Source organism: Solea senegalensis, linkage group LG18 (assembly GCF_019176455.1).
Source record: "Solea senegalensis isolate Sse05_10M linkage group LG18, IFAPA_SoseM_1, whole genome shotgun sequence".
NCBI classification, from domain to species: domain Eukaryota; kingdom Metazoa; phylum Chordata; class Actinopteri; order Pleuronectiformes; family Soleidae; genus Solea; species Solea senegalensis.
The window spans coordinates 7835822-7858123 of record NC_058041.1 but is presented as its reverse complement, the minus strand read 5'-3'; the positions used below and the strand labels follow the sequence as shown (position 1 = coordinate 7858123).

Sequence of the window (22302 nt, the reverse complement as noted above, 5' to 3'; positions counted from 1 at the left end):
TTGGACGACATACTATACTATGACTTTTTTAACTGATTTTGGACGACATACTATACTATGACTTTTTTGACTGATTTTGGAAGACATACTAAACCATGACTTTTTTGACTGTTTTTGGACGACATACTATACTATGACTTTTTTGTCAGATTTTGGACGACATTCTGCAGTAAGACTTTTTTGTCAAATTTTGGACGAATAAAGTATGACATACTATACTTGCACATATTTGCATATTTGGGTTTTGAGAAACAGCCACTCTGTTCATCTGCTGTAAAACCTAGTTGGTTGAAGGCAGAGACTGATGGTGATTGGTTGCTTGCCAAGGAGTTCAGCCAGAAGGTCCATCCTCGCTGCAGTGGCAGATGAAAACATTGTGGAGGTCACACTGAAGTCACTCTCTGCCTCTGATGAGTTGTTTCACAGTCAGAGTGGTTTCAGTCTCATCTCTGAACGCAGACATAAGGTAAACAAAGAAGCATTAATGTCCATGTTCACGGTGATCCAGCCTCATTAAATTAAAGATCTGCTGCTGAATTGTCTTCTACATACTCACATAGCCTCATTATCTCCATGGAAACTATGTTTAAATCTAGTTTTTATGTATATGATATAAAATTAATAAAGTTTTGCTTAATTGCCCCATTTCTCAAATTGCTGTTTTAAACCTTAATTTTGCTCTGCTTCTTCTCTTTTAGTTATTAAACGTTTATATCGAACAGATATGAACAATCCCTGACTTTCAAACATCAGACTTCAAATCTAACTGTATGCACATGTTTATTTGTCCATGAAGAGGGTTTTAAGCTGACATGATTAAAACTGTTGCATTATTAAATGAAAAATGAAATAATAGACAAAAGTAAAAACCATCTATTATATATATCACTCAACTCATTAATATTCTCCTGTTTCTTCTGATGCTGGCTCATTCTGTGTGGAAGATGTAACCATGGGGCAGAGAAACTTTTTCATCAAGAGCCATTTGAATTTTTATAACATCCTCCGAGGGCCCTAATGAATAATTTAACGCATATACCAGACATGTCCTATGAGTCTTGAGAGACAGGCTGCGACTCTCGAGATTGATGTATTCTGCAGACTTGAAGTGACCTCATGTGAAAGAATTTCATTCTTCAGTTATAGCTATAGTCTATGATTGAATCAATTGAAATCAGCATCTTGTTTATATACTTGAAGGAGCATCATAAGCAGCTGAAGTAAGACAATACTTTGCTATATTTTACATCATATTCAGTGACTTTTTTATATGTTTGAATGTAAAAATATGAATTTGAAACCAATCAATTAAGAGGTAAACATGACACATAAAAGACTGTTACATACCCTACATATACAACATAAATAGACACGTGACATGACAGAACAATAATTAATGATGGTTGTTACACAATGGTTGTAACAACTATGGTGATAATAATAACTGCATTATATAACTGTGAATATAGAGAAATTAATAATGAAATTAATAATGATTACATGTTACATATCACAATGGTTGTAACAACTATGGTGATAATAATAACTGCATTATATAACTGTGAATATAGAGAAATTAATAATGAAATTAATAATGATGTAATAACATATATAACACATAAACATATATATACATATATATATGTATATATTTTCTGGACAGAAAAAAAGTAGTTTTAGTGGTTGGATCTTATGCTTAATTCATTTTTGACTCAATAAAAAGGTGAATTCAGTTAGTTTTTTGCCAATAAAATAAAATAAATATCATTAAGTTTATGAAAGAATACTTGTTTTCTCATTTTTAATGAACAGGTGGTCTAATAAATTTGTTACGGACTGTACATGTGTACACACACACACACACACACACACACACACACACACACACACACACAATAATGAAAAGGAGAAGAATAAATAATTAAATTAATTCATTAATAAAGCAATTTCCGTCCAAATGCAGAATGACAACCACCACCATGTATAAGAGGGTCACCTTTATTGTCACAAAACCACAACAGAACGTACAAAAGCAGCAACCTACTGGTCTGGATCGACTTTTCTCACACGAAGCGGCAACTCTTACTCTCCATATACAAAGTTGCGTGTTGTTGTTTTGCACTGTTTTTTTTTGTTATTTTTTTTTAATTCTTAGGTCTTAAAAGTTATACTGACTTGTGTAAGTAGATTATCGTCGTCATCATTCTTCTTCTTCACAATTCACAAACAACACTTATCCCCCACACACAGCAAGCATCACTCTCAGACTGGAGAAACAGCATTAAAGGTAATAATGTACAGCTTCATTCAAATCTCTCTCTCTCTCTCTCTCTATATATATATATATATATATATATATATATATATATATATATATATATATACATATATATATATATATATATATATATATATATATATATATGTATATATATATATATATATATATATATATATATATATATATATACATATACATATATATATATATATAAGTAGAATCATCTTTTCTCCTTTGCATTATTATTTTGGGGGAATTTTTTCATTTCATTTCATTTTTCACATAATACAAAAAAAAAGAAATCTATGTTACTGTACAATTGTTGTTTACGGTCTATCATACGCTCACAGGTATACACAGAATTATTGACAGGAAAATGAGACCTCTGTTGACCCAGCGTGCAGATTTCCAGGAATGTATACAGTGTGCATGCCATTTTGGATTTTTCCTTTTCTTTTTTTTTCCTTTTCTGTTTTTTTGTTTTGAAATCCCCGGTCTAAAAAAAACAGATTCACATAAAATTTGACTCTGATATATATATGTGTATGTATATATATGTATGTATATATAGATATATATATCTATATATACATATATACGTATGTATATAGTATTTGCTGTATATACATGATTTGAACATCCACATGGTTTGAACAATCACACATTCATTAAGAAACCATCGATATAGTTTAACTTTAATAATCTGTGTTGTGTACGTATATACTATCGGTTATAATAGAGGAGAACAGCAAAAAGAACGGGGCGACCTGTCAGTGAGGTGATCTTTTTAGAGGAAGGAGGTTATGTGCTTTTTCTTTTTATTTAATATATATGTATATATATATAAATGTAATATTTACTGCTCAGTTCTTCACAACTCTGCAACTGCCAACTTTGTCTCCGCAATCTCTACAACAGAATGTCGTCATGGTGCGCAGAAAATAAAAAAATAAAAATAATAATAACAATTTACAGTACAGAATAAATGTGCCACATGCGTCTGAATGAATCCTCTTCAAGTATAAAAATACAAAAAAAGCTTGATTATATAAAACATAGATGACATTATTTTTCTTTTATACATGTTAATAAAGCAATCTCTTCAAAATAAAACTACATGGTCGTAGAATATACATACAATATTATATCTGTGAAGCCATTTTTGGGTTATACTGGAACTGCACTTTTTCTATTTTTGCTGCTTTGTTTTGTTTTTTTCTGAGACGACTAATACATTCCATAAATATATGAACCGTATACTGAAACATCTCCCCGGTAATTTTCATATCCGCCAGTGATGCGAACACACAAGCACGCACACTCAATGTGTCAAATTTAGTATTTCCCTTGGGCGGAAATCTGTCAAACAGCACAGGAGCCTGTGACAGGAGTTTCCCCCACTCTTGTCATTTCAGATATGTTCAATGCCACAGGTTTAATATTTCACCCCCGGAATTCATCTCATAACATGGCACACCCAGAGTTGTGACTCGAGCTTTTACAACAAAGCAGTTTGAATGAACTGATATTCACAAAACAAACTGTAAATACACTTCATACAAGCAGTGTACATACAGGAAAATAAATAAATAAACCAACAAACTAGACTAAATAGTTTGTCACATTTTCAACAAAGCCTCTCAGATTGACGTGAGAATTTATCAGGACGGGAGAATCTGAAAAGAAGGATTTTGGCCATTTTTACAACTTTGTGAAAGCATAATAATAACAATAATATTACATCGGCAGAGCATCTTCTTATCTATGGTTATCGTTGCATAACACGTTTGCATACTGACTCTCTGAAGTTTATAGAGTGGAACTGGGACACAGATATTATACTGATTTGTTAGATTATGATGAATGAAAGTTAGAGGTGAAATAAAAGTCCAGAGTCAACACAGCACAAATCTACAGACCCTTTTGCCACGTCGACCAATTATTGGTGCACTGTTGGGCATAGACTGTATAGTACTGTATATAACAATGGATGAAGTCTCCCGGTTGCAAAACAAACTCCCCTTGTGAAGCCACACATTCACAGACATCACCTGCCACTCATTATGTTCTGAGCTTCATCATCTCATTTTCCACTAAATGGGAAAATCATTCACAAAACTGACATCGTGTGCTACTGACGTTATGAATCAAGTGAGAAGTAGAAGCTCATTTTCACTTAAAACCAGAGGTCTCAAACTTGGGTTGTCTTTCTTAGTAGTATTTGAATTTTGCATCATAAAAATGTGTTTATTGTGAACTAAACTGAGCACAAAAAGTAAGAAAATGTATGTTTGTTGAAAAAAATGCTTCTTGGCGATAAATCTTACACGGTTTGAGAAAGATCGTCTGTTTTTAAATGATGTCACATTTGTCAGGAAAAGGCATTCGTGGGACGAGCAGCAGAGTTGAGTATGTCGTCTTCCACATGTTACTGTGGCCCCTATTTTAGCAAATATAAATAAAATGCCAATAATGTCTTGTTTCTGCACACTTCAATCGCCCAATAAATCCAATAAACGACACCAAACAAGAGTCAATAGCAGAATAAGCTGTTTGGCATTAGAAGAGAAGATTTGGCAAGTGTTTCAAATCTGCTGCTCAACCCACAGACCCACTGAGCTAATCCAGTGCTAATCCCATAAAGTTTATATATCAGTCCACATCAACACATATACTTTTATTTTGAAATACTGTGAATGAGGTTGCCCCTGCTATTTCCCAAAAACTACATACTCATTCTCCCAAAGGTCATTTGAGTTTGAGACCCCTGCTTTAAGTTCTTTTTTGGAGTCGCCCCCTGGTGGCTAACTCCTACTTCCATCCTATTTGGCTTCAATGTCCTAACCAGATAACTTCATTCATTTTCTATATACATATATACTATGGATGTGGCTTTAGGCTCCCGAGTCAGAGCCGTAAAAGGACACAGTGGGATAAATCGATCAATGCCAAACATTTCACGCCTTCAAGGTCTGAGCTAGAAGTCCAAATGATCCGAGCACTCACTCCTCGGGTAATTAGTCCGGCTGAGACCTGAGAAGCAGACAGAGGATGAAGGAAGCAAAGCAGCAGCAGCAGCAGCAGCAGCAGCAGCAGCGGCAGCAGAGAGAGAAACAACACAAGGCCAGCGCAAAGATTAAAATGATGTGAGGAAAAAAACTGACGGCATGTGTGTGCCACAGAAGCAAGTCACACAGAAGAAGCAGCAAAAGCTCAGCGCTGTCCCCGAAAAAGCAGAGAAGGCAGAACAACAGATTTAAGAACATTGGCAAAAAAGTAAGCGCCACAATAAATAAATAAATATATGGAAACGAGAAGCAATGAAAGGGAGGGGGAAAGAAAAAAAAGAGACATAAATCAAAATCTACAAAGAGAGAAATGTATTTCAATTAAGTTTTTCCTCTAAATTCTTTCATCCGCGAGTCTGAAAAGCTAAAAGGTTTTCCGTGTTTGACGAGAAGCTTCGATCCGCTGGCGTCGTCCGTTTTCGCAGGTTTGACTGCAAACAGCAGTGACTGACCTAGAGATCTTAGATAGACGCACGCAGACGTTTGTCATCGGTGCACAAAAGAACCAACAGAGCCTTTTATACTCACAGAAGTTCATTTAAGGTTTATCGACTTAGTATCGAACAGCAAAGCAACAACTTTGCCACCAAAGAAAGAAAAGGTGTCTTGACACACGCACACGCGACATGTTGATTATTTTTAAAAAGTAAAGTTGCTCATGAGCCCACAGCAGTAAGGATAATTGCAAAATAAGATGAATTAAATAAGATGTCAGATAATTCTCATTCCAAGGCTTCACTGTATCGTGTAAGGACATGGAAGAACAGGTGTTGTTTTGTTTCATAATAGCACCATTTTCAGTCACATTATCTCCAGACACTCATTCTATCACTCCTCGATACCAAAAAATAAACAAATATACATCCAACCGCTTTTCCACTCCTAAAATGATGAATTATTAAAAAGGCAATAAAGGAAATGAGGTGCAAAAAAAAGGGCTGACATGACACTCGTCCACTCGTGAATACTAATCGCTGTCCTCTCCTTGTGGAGGGAAGGACACTCAGTCAAAGACACTGTCTTCTCTGAGACATGTGAAGGTCCAGGAGGATAGGATGTAAACGGGGAAAGAATAAAATCTAACTACTCGTTATTGAGAAAATGATCAGCTTTCTTTTTGTTTCTTCTTCTCAGGCAGGAATGTGCCACGTGCAGCTCCACTCAGCAGGTCGAGGAGAGTCTGCAGGAGCAGATAAGACGACCGGAGCCTCACATTTAAGCCACTTATGCTTCAGAGTTCGTCGGCCTAAAGCTCTTCGTTTCACCTTCTACTCCACTGAATTAACGGCAGCCTCTTAATCTGGAGTAATGAGCATGTGCATTAAACGCGCTCACATCTGATTGGGCAGCACTTTACACCGAGGCCTTCGCCAAGTTCATTTAAGTCGCGGATAATTTAGATTAATACAATCTGGTTTTCCGCGTGCGTTGAGCTTTACAGCTTTGAAATACCGTATAGGAACAATATGGTAATCGTGTTTTTGGAATAACTTTATGGTAAAACCATGTTATTTTTTGTATTAATCACAGCGTTATTGCTTGGTTTTCATGAGCAATTATACATTAAAATGACCTGAATAACAAATAACATAAATGAGCACACTATGACCATGTAATGTAAAGCGTTACCTCGCGTCTTCTTCTCTGTGCTTACTACTGCCTCACTCAGTCGTTAACAAAGCTCCAGAAGCAGCTTTTCGAGGTAACTTTGCACCTTGTGCTTTCCCTCTCATCACTTTGCATAAATCCTGCTGCCGGCCATTTCTGCTCTTTAACCTTCAGGTTTAAAGGATAGGTGACACACTCACTCACTCACACACACACACACACACACACACACACAAAGAAAAAGAAAGAAAGAGCAGCATGTGGTCGTTACTGGAAGAACAGAGTAAGAGATAACGGGAGAGGAGCAAAACAAGAATACGGTGAAATTCTGCTATCGTCACGTTTGACCTCGAGAGATGAAATCGCTCCGTGGCATCGTTAAGAGTTAGTTACAACATGGAGGTAATGACGTGTTCGAGTCGATAATAAAGCTACTTTAATCTGTCACAAGCACCGCGAGGGAATAAAAACAACGACACACTCTTAAAACAAAAACAAAAGAACAAACTTGAGCTAGTCCAATAACTCAAATGTCAAAACACACATCAAGAAGTGGTAGAAATCGAGGTTTCTGCAGACAAGTTTTTTTTGTGTGATCTCATATTGTCTGCTGGTGGGGCCTATACAGTTTTTCTTTATCTCGCAGAAGTTGCAGGGGGGAGAAAACGTCCTTTTTGAAGTGACAGCAGAGAAGAGAGGCAGGCGGAGCAGTCAGCGGTTGGAGGTTTTAGAAGTGGAATACCTGCTGCTGGCCCTGGACTTTGGGGAAATCCTCTTTCTGCTTGCGGGTCTTGGGCCTCTCCAGGCTGCCTTGCTGAAGGTGTTTGAGGCGGGCCGCGACGGTGGGACCCTTCGTTGGCCCTGGAGAGTTACTGCTATTCTGTGGGATGAAAAAAAAAACAAAACAAACACGTTTCCACTGTCATGTTTTTGTCCGACCAGCAGTCAAAAGGTTAAAGACGTGACAAATCTGCACTGCCAAGGCTGAAATCTGCAGGCGTGTGGCTTTCTGTTCTGTTCTGTGGGCGTTCTCCACAGGGAATTACAAGTTGTGATATCTTTCTTCTTCCAAACAGAAATCATATCAGACCCCTGTCGACTGCACGTTTTTTTTTTATTTACATGTGTTTTCCCGCGCGATCTGAGCTGTCACAGCTGTTAATGACGCACTAACCCTAATCACGGCCATGAGAAATGACAAATATTATAAAGTAATGATATCATTCTGAATAACTGAATAAAAGCAGAGAAAGACATCCTCTTTATTTAAACGTTTATTGTCTGCAGCTCAGCACCCGAAAATCCCGTCCTTTTATTTTGACAGCCAGCGACTTAGTGCCGCCGCGCGATAATTCCAACAAAAACATGTCGCCTTTACTCAGCGCGATGCGTCCCCCGAGTTGGCGAGGAGTGCACTCACCGCTCACAGTCTGCGAGGCACAACTAAATACATCATCATCATCATCATCATCACCACCACCCTCGTCTTCAGTCCGCACCAACTCACCGCACAATCACATCATCGGTTACAAATGACATGTCAGACGAAGGTAAAAAGAGAAAGACACTCACACACACACACACACAGAGATTATTGTGCTAATGTTTGGAGTTTTCTGTGAAGCAGCAGATTAAAGGAGGGTCAGCAGAAGAGAGGAGAACGAGACGTCCAGCATCGATAACCACACACGTGTCACTTCTGCTGTCATCATATTTTTCTGCTTTTCAGTTCATTTTAAGTCTCACACGTATGTGCAAACAAAGGATCCTTTCTATTTCCTTCACTACATTTCCGCTGCTGGATTATTGGAGGAAAAAGAAAATCTACTTTGGATCCCACTACTCTTAGATATCAGGGAAGCCAGCTCACTTGAACTAGCTCCTTTTATTCCACCCCGTGTTGTGTTCTATTTGCATTTTTTAGTTTATTTTAAAGCTAACACAGAATTTTGACTTTTTTGACTTCATACTTCTCCTTTCCATTCCACCCTGTGTTGTGCTCTGTTGTTGTATTTGCTTTTTAGATTTCATTGTGAAGCACTTTATGCTGCGATTCCTGTATGAAAGGTGCTATACAAATCAAGTTCATCATTATTATTATTATTATTATTATTATTATTATCATAATAACAAATTGAAGCATCACATCCACATCATTTGATGTGTGGAACTGGTTAAATTAAACACAATTGCTCGTGATGAATTCAGGTACTTTTGGTGCCCAGGCTGGTGAGGATCTGACTTCTAAGTTTCTGATTTTGTGTCACAAACAATTCTTCATTCTTAACGTCAGCCGTCAATCATCCAAAGATTCTGGACATAGTGACATAATTTAACCTCACAACTGGTCGACGTGAACAATGGAATTTCCACAGTGGGAAAAAGCACTTTGGCTATCTGTCAGTATGTTAACACATGTGCGGGCTGTTTAAAGGCACACACCTATTAACAATGAGCCATAGACGCTAACCAGAGGTGTCAGCTAATTCATAATTCCATAATTCAAATAAATCTTCCTGCTGACTCATGTCCAACAGGCAAACACAGCCACAGCATGAAATGAAATGAAATGGAGGACATAATGTTTGAAGTTGTTATTTTCTTTATTAACTATGTGTGTAAGTGGAATTCGGATGTTGCACTCTGTTATTCCTTTGTTATTGTTGTTGTCGCCTTAATTGTGACGAGTAAAGCAGAAAACGCACACAATCACAAGTAAAAAGGACGGCGGGGAGTTAAAGTAGAAGAAGAAGAAGAGTCGACAGGTGCGGTGGCAGAGGGCCGCTGTTAGTTTTGAATTTACCTTTCTGGTGTGGGGAGAGGTGAGGATGGTCTTTGGTGGGATGCTGTATGGTTTACTGTTACACTCTTTTACAGGCATTCTCTGAAACACCTTTGGTTCGTGGTTGTTGTGTGAAAGAACGAGGCACAGACACGTTATCACACTTGACACACAACGTGTAAACAACACCACAACAAAAAAAACAGCAATACACGCAACCGCTTTGACACATGCGCATGATGACTAAATGATGCATTCACGATGTAAACGGTCTCACCTCCAGCTCGGCGATGATCTTCTCCTCCTCGTCCTCGTCCTGAATCGCAGACGCAGCGATCACAGGTGGTGTCGAGGCAGGACGCGGTGTGTCACAGGGAGTCCGCCTCAGCTTCACAAGTGTCTTGGGTATTTCAACATCTTCCTCCATCTTAAAAAGCCATAATAATAAGAAGAAGAAGAATAAAAAAAGTGACCTCTTAGTGGTCGTGATCTGCATTTTAAATGAAACATGCGGCCCTCCAATCCACTACATCGGCCCGCCCACCACTGTGCTAAGTCACAGCTGCTAGTGAGGTGATAGAATATAGACAGAATATAAATATAATAAATAAGTATATTTGCTAGCAATACTTTTTAATTAGACATTCGATTGTAATTATTGCTTAAACTGTTTTAATTAGTTATCCTCAAATTTTCTATGCATTTCTCTGTTTTGGTGCATCATAAATATGTTGTTATGTTTAAGTATACACCATTTTACTTCAAAACATGCACTTTTACTTTGAAATTCTGTCATCATATCAAAATGAATATCCCATATTGCCCATCCACGCTATTTCCCTTTTTTTCCTCTAGACCGGCCCCCTCTTGACCAGACTAGATGCTTATTGGCCCGCAGGTCATTTGAGTTTGACACTCCTGATTTAAACTGCAGTTGTACACGAACAACAGATTTTTGCACGTTACATTTGAAATTTGAACACTGTAAAACAGCGTTTTTTGAGTCTCTCAATTCTCATCACGAGCGAAATTACTGCAGTAACCGCACATGCTGGCTTTGACGTGCAACTTCGTAACTACGGTAATTAATAAGTGATACGGTCGGTGTTAATTATTAAAATGTCTCATGTGATTCTTTCTTTTTGTAACTCTATTTTGTGCAAACAATCAAATGACAAGTAAAAACAAAGCAGAAAACTATAACGCAGTAAGACGAGATGCCGGGGGAGAAGCGCTCCTTTCAATCCAGTCTTCTTGTTTTCACTACACAAACAGACTCTGTTGAGCCTAATGAGCTATTTGTCACACTCTTGGCTGAACTGTGAGACGGAGACAGAGCAAGCTCCGCCTTCATTTAGCAGCACTGCCTGCAGAACACTGTGTTTCTTCACATCAGCAGCTGAGGAGAGAACCGTTCGACAGTTCGCTGAGAAACACTTGCTGCTTTCTTAACACTATTACATTTGTCCTGTAGTGTGTTCTCTTTTGTAGTTTACACACGGATTGCAAGGATTAGGAAAGTCGGAAAGAAAATCAGCTTATTACAAAGAATCTCACCGTGTGAAATAATTGGTTAAACAAATAATTACTGGTTGTTGTCACCGACATCTAATCTAAGATTTACTAACGTGTTTTGCATGTTGGTCATGTAGCGATTTAATACACCCACACTTCTCCTGGGTGCCGAGATTAATGCAGCCATACGGCGTCATTAAAAAAGGTGAATAATACGCAGTCAGTAGCATTTTATAGGCGACTGACAAGTTATTCGCTGAATCACTGCTGCTGAGTTTACTACTGTTTGTGTGGGAGAAAACATCGCCGTCTCCGGGGAGAACTCGCACGGAGGCCAAAGCAGGTAGCTCCTGTAGTTTATCGACATAATGCGATTGTGACGCCATAAAGCATGCGGAGAACGACCACAGAGATTTGCTCATCTCTGGACACATCTCACAGAAACGACTCAATGCTCTCCACTGTGGGTGAAGTGAAGGTCACATAATGAGTGGACAGTTATTGACGGGGAGGCTGCGAGTAAAGAAGAAAAACCTTATTTTTCGGCAAATAAAAGAGATTAGAAAAGGAGGAGAAACGTGAAATGGTCAAGGTGAAGACTATTCAGTGACAGAATAGCGACAGCAGCACGGCAGTCATTTAGCATATTTGACTACGTGTGAAAGAACTGTCAAAAAATCTCAATGGGACTACTTGACACCGCTCAATCACAATGGGCCGAGTTATGTGGAGAATCTTATTAAAGCAAGACCTTGAAGAGGTCTGATCTGGGATACACAATTGAAATTCACAAAACATGTTGCTGAACCCAAAGTAAAATGACTTAGTTATCTTGATTGAAGCTGTTTCTACCTAAATCTACTGGTGAGACTGCAGACTGTAACTCATTGGAAGGCTCCTTCACTCACACCTTCCCGTCTCTTTCCCAAGCAAAAACTGGTGTCATCAGCAGTTGTGTTTGTGTAGGCGGAGCTGTTTTTCACAGTTTGCGTAGTAAATTTCGGCTTCAAAATCTAATGCTGAAGAAACATGGCAGCGCAGGACGGCGGCGTGTGTTCAATTTCTGCCAATAAACTCATCTAAATGTTACACACTGGACCTTTTGTTGATTTTTTTTTATAGTCGCTTACAACTCAAACCTCCATTTCTACTGTAATGCCCTGAAAATGTCTTTAAATTATTCATTAATATACATTACACTGAGTTTCTTATTGATCATGTGACACCATCAGGGGACATGTGATTGGTCACAATGGGGCCAAACACACGATTAGGATCTCACCTTCAAATTCTTGGTGGTGACGATGACTTCTCCGGTGCGGTTGGTGGTGAGACCGTGTGCCGACGGGAAGCTTCGCCGCGGCGGAGGCGGTGGCGGGGACTTGGACGGTTTCTCTGTGCGGTACCTGGCCACACTGAGGTCGACTGTAGACGGGAGACAACGCGTCCAAACTTAACGGCATGAAATGACATTACTGTAAATCCAAAGCACAGATTTACTGCACAGACTCACCTGACCCTCGCTGTGAGCCGCCCCCCTCCAGGCTGTTGAGCTTCTGCGCCGCCAGCTGCACTTTACCAGGCTGCTGGTCCCCGCTGGGTGCGGGGGTTGAGGTTGTGGTGGCCGTGGTCCCGGTGCTATTAGTGGTACTGACTGCAGGAGTGGCGGCTGTGGTGGAAGCTACCGGGATGGTGATCTGGGGCTTGGGGGGCACTGCGGGCTTGTTGATGTGCTTGGCAGCAAAGTCGAGGTCTGGGATGGCCTTCATGAGCTCAGCCTGGGTCTCTTCCAGCAGGCGATTGATGTCCTGGGCGCTAAACTGGGTCAAGCTGGCACGCTTCTCCTCCCAGTCACGCTCTGCCGCCTGACACATACACAGATAGAGAAAAATGATAAGATGGAGGGTGCAAACTCCTCAAAGGCAAAGCAGACATACCATAACTCAGTGCGTGTTTTGTGGCGTCACAGACAGATGGCATTATAACCAGACCGCTGTGCGAAATGTAATCACCTTCAAATGCAATTCCACATGTAAATGGGGAAATTACCATCTGGCTGATACCAACATATTTACAGTGTTGAATAATGTGCATTTAGTGTTGGGCGACACATAATTGCATGACGCATAATAAGCAGCTGATTACCAGTCTGACTTCAGCTGACACAGACTTATCAGCAGGACGCCGGCTTGGCAGCTCATCGAGAACCCGACTTCTGAAGGTCAGTGAAGGTTGGATGTCCTGCTCGGGGCCCGTGGCATCCGCATTGCCGCTGGACACTGGCATCCAGTTGGCCAGGCCAGCGCTGGTGCTCAGGTCAGAGAGGCTGAGGGGAGGACTGTTCAGGATGTCCAGCTCCGAGCTGCGAGTCGCGTCCTCCGCTTTCCTCTGTGTTTGGCTGGAAAGATCTTCAGGGCCTTTCCACATGCCCTCTGTGACTTGTCTGTACATATAGGAGGGATACAAAACACTACAATACACACAGGACACCATCAAGGTCTCACACGGTGATAGAAAAGTGTGGGAAATAACTGGTTTTCTTCTTGTTTCCTGTAATGTTCTAAGACAACAATTAACAGTCAAGCTGTGAATGAATGCTGGGGTGATTATATGATAGGGAAAGGTCACCAGGAAAGGTCAACATAAGGGTTGCACATAATGGCATCTGTTAGGGTTAACATTAGATAACATCTACTAGGGTCATAAACATTAAGTTTGGTGTCTGTTCTTGTTTTACTTTGATGTTTGTGTATAAGTGGTGAAGCTTTTTGGAGGAAGGGGAGAGACCATTTTAGACCGTCCTTGGTGACAGTGTCTCTCCTCCATGCAAAAATCCATGCATGCAGTAAAGACATGATTTACTCAACACTGATGACTCAAGAATTTCTTTCACATTTTGGCGACGAGGATGGGATGGACGCTCCAATGCTCAGGGCCTGGGTTCTGACTGAAGGTTATTACTGGTAAGGAAAAATTCCGCTCCACAAAGGAGGACAGGAATCCGCCTGATGTCAGAAACGGGTGCTGACCAGCGGACGCTCCATCTTTTAAAAAAGTGAGTACAGTGTTTTTTAAATCATGTTCAGGTAGACAGTTGTAATTCCTTTGTGGTAGACTGTCGAGATATTCTATAATTCCTGTGTGGTTGAATATCGAGGTCCGGTGTAATTCCTTTGTGGTAACCGAGACCGTCTTCATATAATTCCTGTGTGGTTTTGAAGACTAGACACCTAGGTAGATAGTCGTAATTCCTGTGTGGTAGGCTATCGAGATATTCTATAATTCCTGTGTGGTTGAATATCGAGGTCCGGTGTAATTCCTTTGTGGTAACCGAGATCGTCTCCATATAATTCCTGTGTGGTTTGGAGACTAGCTTCATTTAATTCCTGTGTGGTATTGAAGCTCTGAATTAAAATAAAAATAAATAAATAAAAAAAAAATTCAGCCAATAAGTAACAACAGTAAGTTGAATATACGGTGCCAGATTTCGAAAGAAACTGTAAGACATGGTATTCTTCTACTACGTGAAAATTGAGCATAGAAATTAGAAGAAGAGCAAACGTTAAAAAAAAAAAGAAAAGAAAAAAGTTTTAAAATTAAGATTTCTTTTAAAGTCGACATATATTTATACAACTGGGACTTAACAATTGGGAGTAAAATTTTAATTTGGACTATGTGTTGTCTTGTATTGTTTTGTGTTATTCTGTGAGAAGAAGAGCAAAAAGAGTTTTTTAAGAAAAAAGGTGTTAAGATTAAGATTTATTTTAAAGTCGACATATAAATTTAAAATTGGGACTGAGTAAAATTTTGAAATTTGGTTTATGTGTTGTGTGTTGTTCTATGTATGTATTGACATAAGTTCAGTCTTTAGAGCTTGTGTTGAAGAGGAAAAGCTATTTTTGACATGGGGTCATTGCAGGCTGTGAAGTTTGTTTGAGTTTTTTATTTTTTAGTTGAAGTTATTATAGCATGAGCGTTAGGTTATTAACATATTAAGTAAATAAAAAAGAGAAATGGGGTAAAAGTGTTGTTGAAGATGTTCCACTCTGGCACCATCTGACCGAGGAAGTGTTTCCTATAATAGGCACATTAAGTACTCATTGTTTGAAAAGGTGTAGGGTATTGTTAGAAGAGAGAAAGGAAAAGAAAGTAAAGAGGAAGATAGATTGGCAAGTTTTTTGAGAAATGGGAAAGAGAAGCAGCTCTAAGGGAAGCAAAATCTGTTGCAGGATGAATGTTAACACAGGAGATAGGAGAAGAAGGTGGTAAAAAGAAGGAAAGACAGAGATGTGGGGCCAGAGAAGTGAATCTGCCTCCTCCATATGTTCTCCCTGTGTCTGCACCCCCTCCTCCCTCAGAGACACAAACAGCAAGACAATCACCTACAGCTGAATCCCAAAATGACTCTGAAGGGGAGAAGGAGAAGAAGCCAAAGCTGTACCCTGATCTGTAAACCCTTCCAACATCTAATGCCTTTCCCAGAAATGTCTCCTCTCCATTAGCAGCTTCTTTTGACTACTGGTTCAGAAGCTAAGGGGACAAAGGAAACGTGCACCAGATGCCTATGTTGACATTCCACGGCCAACAGATGAAGAGGAGGTAGAAGCTGTGTGTCGGAGGTGTTTTAAACTCAGATGGGCCAACATCTGACCGGCCAACTGGTCGACATCCCCAGCCATTGAATCAGTGCGGTTCAACGACATGATGGTCAACCTGGCTGAAGCTGTGCGTGCTGCTTTCCCCTTAAGAGTGTGTTGGTCAGAGATCCACAACATAAAAACAAAAGGAGGGTGAGTTAGCAGCTGACTACCACACTCGCATGGAAACTGTTTTTGCAGCTCACTCCGGCATCGACGCAGACAATGAGGCATACGATCACCTTAGCCTCAAGGATCGTGTCATGGCTACATGTGGTGGATGGGAAACTGGACAATAGCGAATATCTGGACACACGTTCTGCACGCTGAACGAAATAAGGTTTTACTTTCAACAGATCGTTAAATAAACAATTTGGTCCCTGGGATGAAATGATTGTTCATGTGTGTATCCCTGTGCTAATTGTGTTTTGTATAACTTTTTGTTGTTGTTGTACTTTTTTGTGCGCACTCACTTGTATGCAAGCTTCTGTGTATAGGTGTATAGGGGGAGTACTTGGAGGTGACAGAACACCATTGTATGTGAAAGTACCTTGTGAACAAAGTAAAGATTGTGAATTGAATGTGTGTCACATTTCAGAATAGGCCTCAGGGAACCCATATAGTGAGATAATTCAGATGAAGAGATAGTATGAATAGAATTGTTTTGTTTTGATGTTTTGTTTTGTGTTTTGTTTTTGTTTGGTGTTGTTCTATTTTTCTCTTGTTATATTCTGATATTCTAATTGTTTAACCTATACTAATATGTTTGCTGTGTGTAGTCATAGAAAGAGGTAGTTGATGAGACCATGTGATTTCCCAAAAATATGTTGACACTTTGTGTCAAAAGGGAGGAATGTGGGAAATAACTGGTTTTCTTCTTGTTTCCTGTAATGTTCTAAGACAACAATTAACAGTCAAGCTGTGAATGAATGCTGGGGTGATTATATGATAGGGAAAGGTCACCAGGAAAGGTCAACATAAGGGTTGCACATAATGGCATCTGTTAGGGTTAACATTAGATAACATCTACTAGGGTCATAAACATTAAGTTTGGTGTCTGTTCTTGTTTTACTTTGATGTTTGTGTATAAGTGGTGAAGCTTTTTGGAGGAAGGGGAGAGACCATTTTAGACCGTCCTTGGTGACAGTGTCTCTCCTCCATGCAAAAATCCATGCATGCAGTAAAGACATGATTTACTCAACACTGATGACTCAAGAATTTCTATCACAAAAGCAATATGGAAACTATGAGAGACAAATCAAATAGATTCAAACGATCTAAAACTGTAGTGTTTAACTTTTAAATACAAAGAAATGCTACATTAAAATCACAAGCTCCACATGACGCTCTCTGAGTTTTTCATTATAACGCTGTTAAGATCTTGTTTTACACACTAATTTGTTTTATGTCAAAAGGCAGACGCAGTAACAGTAACATTGCGCTAGTAATATGAAGCTCACAGCATAAAAACTTTTTCCACATCCTGTAGTTTCTCTTCATAAAGACCACACAGATGCACAATAACATCATCATCAACAACAACAAATAGTCATGCACTGCAGCTTTAAGTGTGTCAAATTAACAGTGCTTAACCGACTGACAGCTATTGGACAAATATTATGTCAAAAAGCGTCATTATAATACATATAAATATACATTTATTTATTCTCTCAAGCTGTAAACACAGTTTCATCCGACTGATGAGCCGTTCTGTGTTTACTCGTGGTTGCATCCGGCCATAAGGCTCTGAGGAATTTTAAACTCCCAGTCCGTGGCTATAAACCCTCACACGGTAACCTACGCTGTCCAGCTTTATTAAATAAATGTACAGATGTATGCGAAGACGACGGTGAGCAGGCTATCATCGCGACTCTCCGTGATAAACGACTAGTTTCTGCCCCTGTGGCAGATTGGACAGTGCAGATTGCATATCCAGGCCTAATGGCTACTGTGAATGCCAATTAACACACTGACTGTCTCCATCCGTTCATGCGGAACATGATTTTACATGTTTTTTGGGTTTTTTTAAGCCGTTATTTCAGCTTCCTGCCCAAAGATCTGAGGCTTACTGGATCAGTGACATCCATTCTGAACACACACATCATTTTTTTTGCATCATGGTCTTATTGCTGGCCTCTTTTAATTGTTTGTCTGTATTTTTGTTTGTTTCATCATATCTGATAGCTTTTTTTTGGTATTTTAAACCCTTTAACACCGAGCGTGTCACAGACAACGTGTTTGTGCGTTACTGTAAAAAAAAATAATGCAATGGTTTGTGCTATCGGAAAAATTCCAACGGTTTCTGAAAGCTGTGGTTATTCTGTGGTTACTACGGTGTCAGTGTCTGAGGAGAGAGTTGGAAAAATGCCTGTGTGTCCATTGTTTGGCCTGTCTTTGCACGTTGAGACAAAAACTCAAACAAATGTTTTTTTTAAAATATGTTTTCTACTGTTCAAATTTCAAATTTAACACACAAAATCAGGTGTTCATGTACAACTACGGTGTTTTTTCTTCATTTTAAATTGTATTGTATTATTTTAACATGCAGTAAGTTGTAAATAACTGCCAGATATTGAAAGTTTGAGGCTTGAGTTGTTTAAAAGTTTTAAATTATAACCGAGTGTGACCTTCCTTTAAAAAGTGTTACACAAATGAAGTTTATTGCTATTATCAATTCATTCACACTGAATGAGAGAAGGAAACTAAACACGGGGGGAAGCATTTGATGAAATAATCATCTCTATGGGAGGCTGTCTGACGAGCTCTGACCACCACAGCCTCTCACTGTTATTAACTGCATCAGCAACACTCGTGGAAAGTGCTGCCGCAGTCTGCTCTCTGTAAACTCCCACTGATGGATCGCTCAGTATTCAGAGAGTAACTTTTCCTCCCGGACTGACAGGTAATTATTCACTGTCTGACGCGGTGCTCGTTTTTTTTTTTCATCAGTCAAATAAAAAAGATGAATGGATGTGTGGAGGAGAGCTGCATTTCTGCTTTAAATCTCTTTAATGTCCATGTGGAATTTCATCCTTGAAAATCCTTTTGCGGAAGCTGTTCGCAACGTTAAAAAACAAACAAAATAAAAACATGGGATTCCGACACAACTTTTCAGACATATGAATTTTAGATAAAAAGGTCAGAGCAGTTTTTAATTTCAGAATGCCGGAGAATTCGTGAGAAAGGAGGTCAATGCCAGCGATGCTCACTGTTTGACAGCGCATGTTCAGCCCCTTCCTCCAAAAACAATCCACACAAGGTCACAGTTAAAATTTACGACAGTATTAAATCATGCGTACAGACTTTGAGTTAAAAAAAAGTGATGCATTGTCAGAATTTATAGTAATAATCTGATTTTTATGTGCAAATAATCAAAACACTAAATTATAAAAGTAGAAAAGTAAATTATTATAATATTATCAGTAGTGAAGCTTGGTTATGACGTAGGTCGTGGGATGAACTCCAGGTCAACGAGAAAAAAGACAAGAAAATGGCTAGTGAGCTGGCGTGTGGTGACAAAACTGAGGGGTGCTCGGTGTGTGTACCTGCGCAGCATGCTGAGCGCGTCGGTCATGGTGTTGCAGCGCTTCAGCAGGGCGTCCAGGCGATGAGGCTCCTCTTTCAGGAACTTCACCGCTTCCACCTCCACCCTCAGCACCACTCGCATCTTACTCTGCAGGCTGGGGAACTGGTCTGCAAGAGAGACGGACAAACCAAATATGGGTGACGTAGTGTTGACAGGTGGAGGGGATGGGGGTGGAGAGTGAGGCAGGCAAGGAGGGTCGATCACAGGAAAAGAGACATGATATGTGGATGTTCCTGTCATATCAGCGAAGCCTCAGTAAAAACAAAACAACATGTTTGAATGTGTGTGGATGACCCAACTCTGAATTAAGCCACGGCTGGTCATTGCTGAGCTAACTATGCTTGAATATTCATGAAAGTCAGAGCATATTCAGGGATATTCTTTTGTGCTTTTGCAGCAACATAAATTTGATACTATACTCCAATACTATCCTAACAACCAATCAATGCTGTCTTAATAATAATGTAATGCCAGCATGGAAATCACAGTGGTAGTAGTGCATTAATAAAGAGATCATATTACAGTAACACCATCTTTGCATAAAAATACATTACCTTATTATGTCAAGGTGAAATTCCACACAGATTTCATCTAAACACACTCACTTAGTGATTACTATACAACTAAGATGGTATTACCATGTTTTTACTTCCCCGGGACAAAATTATTATGATAGTATGTCCACATTTTAGTTTTACCAAAACTTATGGTAATTGAGTAAAGTCAGTAAAGGCGCAGTCAAAAAAAAAGCATAATTTTCTTGCATTTCTGAAAATCTAAAAGTATAATTTTTCACTTTTACTGGTAAAAGAACTGAGAGACGACGAGAGCTACTTAGCGTGTGCATTGACTGACACACACTGACAAATGATGAAATCACCAGAAATACTAATGAGTGTTTCTGGGAACTAAATGGAGAAACACAATAGCCCGGCAATCACTGCTCCATCACCGCCGCAGACGTACGGGAGGTCATAACAGCGCACTCACTTTTGAGCTCAGTCAGCGTCTCTCCCAGCATCCTCAGTTCTTTGCTCTTCTGCTCCACGTCCTGCTCCGTCACCAGGCCGTGGTTGACGGACGAATTCCTCTGCAGCTCCTCCACCGATTTCTCCAGGTCACTGGGGACGATGGGGACACAGACTCACTATTTGTCAGCTGTATAAGATCTTTCCCTGCGTGAAATGGTCAAACCTTTGATTTAAATCATGATATATTAGATCTAGACAAAAGATGGTTAAGAAAACAAGTCACAATGACACATGAAGCATTAATAACATAGTATGCACCGTGTCTACAGTGAAGGCTGCATCTGCATGTCCACTCTATGTATTTAACTTTGTTGATCGACCCAATCCGTTAAGTGAATGTTGAAAAGTTAACTAAACTTTAAATATATTAAAAAAAGCAGCATCGAGGTTCGATAGCCAGTCCCCACAGTGCGTGAGGTCCCGCTGTTAACAAGATAAATTACCATCTAATTAATGTGCTTGTCGCACTAATCAATCGTGCCCTGGACTCACTGCAGCTGCTGGATGAGCAGCTCCTCCTGGTTGAGGTACTTGAGTCTCTCCTCCTCCACTAGGAGGCGCTGCCTCTGGAGCGGGTCCTCCTGGGTGCGCGTGGCGTCGAGCATCATGAGGCTCAGCTCCGACTCGGTCTGCCTCAGCAGGGACAGGACGGAGTCCTGGTTCTCCAGCTGGGACGCAAAAGTTAAATAGAGTTAGATAAATCATTAAAATGTGACTTTTTACACACATTTTGTGACCCCAGTTTTTCCATTTACACCTCCTCATGAAGGTTATTTTTTTTAGTGTTTTACTAAGGTGATAATTCAACTGTAATGATGAGAGTAACAATCCTTTTTTTATATATCCAGCCTCTATATAACACTTTCCATTTACTTCAAATTGATAAAAAAAAAAAAAAGGTCTCAAATGATTTCAAATAGAATATTTCAAGAAATGTACTGCAGCAATTAAAGAGGTTTGGGATGTCTAATGAGCCATTTCACAGTTTTACAGGGACTACATTTTTAACAGTCCATTTAATGTCTTGAGGCAGCAGTTTATTTTGAAGGTGTACCCAATAAACTGGCAACTAAAAGTATGTACATAAACTTACAGATTGTTTAAAATGAACACTCCATCCTTTTTCATTGGCGACACACACACACAAACACACACACACCTGCATGTTGCGCAGCTGCGACAGCTGCTTGCGCAGCGCGTTGGTATTCTGCTGCAGGCCCTGCAGATGGAGTTGCATCTGGAGACGGGACACCATCACAGGCTGGTTGGCCCCCGAGGGCGGAGGTGGCATTAGGGCCAAGGGAGCAGAAGGTGTCAAAGCTGCACATGTACAAGTGCTGTTTTAATGTAGGGAACTCCATCCCATTAGAAAACAGTGGACGTTGATAGAAGTTGTCCCAAAGAACTTGTATTGGATGAAAATAGTGAAATAAAAAAAATCATATTTGATGCCTGAAAACAGAGCATTGGTCGTTCCAGAATTTGGCAGTAGAAGTACTTCAGGACAATTTCTATGTGTACTGCAGGTCAAGGGTGGAGATTACATCTTGCACACTTGATGTTAAATAGCATGAATGAGTGAGTGAGTGAGTAAGTGAGTGATCATCTTATGAAGTGGCAATAAAGACGACAGGGTTCGACATTATGCTCTGACAGAGGTTGGGATGAGGAGTCATGGAAAATAGCAGAGAGAAAAGCAGAAGTAGGCGATCGATAACAGAACTGGGGGAGTTGCATTTTTAAGTTTTTGTCAAATGAATTGCAAACACATTTCCTGAAAGTCAGATCGGTAAA

At 39.7% G+C, this 22302-nt stretch overlaps 1 protein-coding gene across 1 annotated transcript in view; it reads right to left on the bottom strand.

Moving 5' to 3' along the window:
• Positions 1-5873: 5873 nt before the first annotated feature.
• Positions 5874-22302, bottom strand: part of LOC122758912 (SRC kinase signaling inhibitor 1-like) — a 100782-nt gene continuing 84353 nt past the window's right edge. Inside the window, exons 11-20 of the mRNA XM_044013307.1 lie at positions 21668-21828; positions 21001-21176; positions 20468-20598; positions 19437-19584; positions 13400-13724; positions 12768-13119; positions 12537-12679; positions 10017-10166; positions 9761-9850; positions 5874-7837 (exon numbers count right to left, since the gene is read on the bottom strand). Of these exons, the coding sequence (XP_043869242.1) occupies positions 7685-7837; positions 9761-9850; positions 10017-10166; positions 12537-12679; positions 12768-13119; positions 13400-13724; positions 19437-19584; positions 20468-20598; positions 21001-21176; positions 21668-21828 (1829 nt within the window). The 3' untranslated portion in view covers positions 5874-7684. The remainder of the gene's footprint in view (positions 7838-9760; positions 9851-10016; positions 10167-12536; positions 12680-12767; positions 13120-13399; positions 13725-19436; positions 19585-20467; positions 20599-21000; positions 21177-21667; positions 21829-22302) is intronic.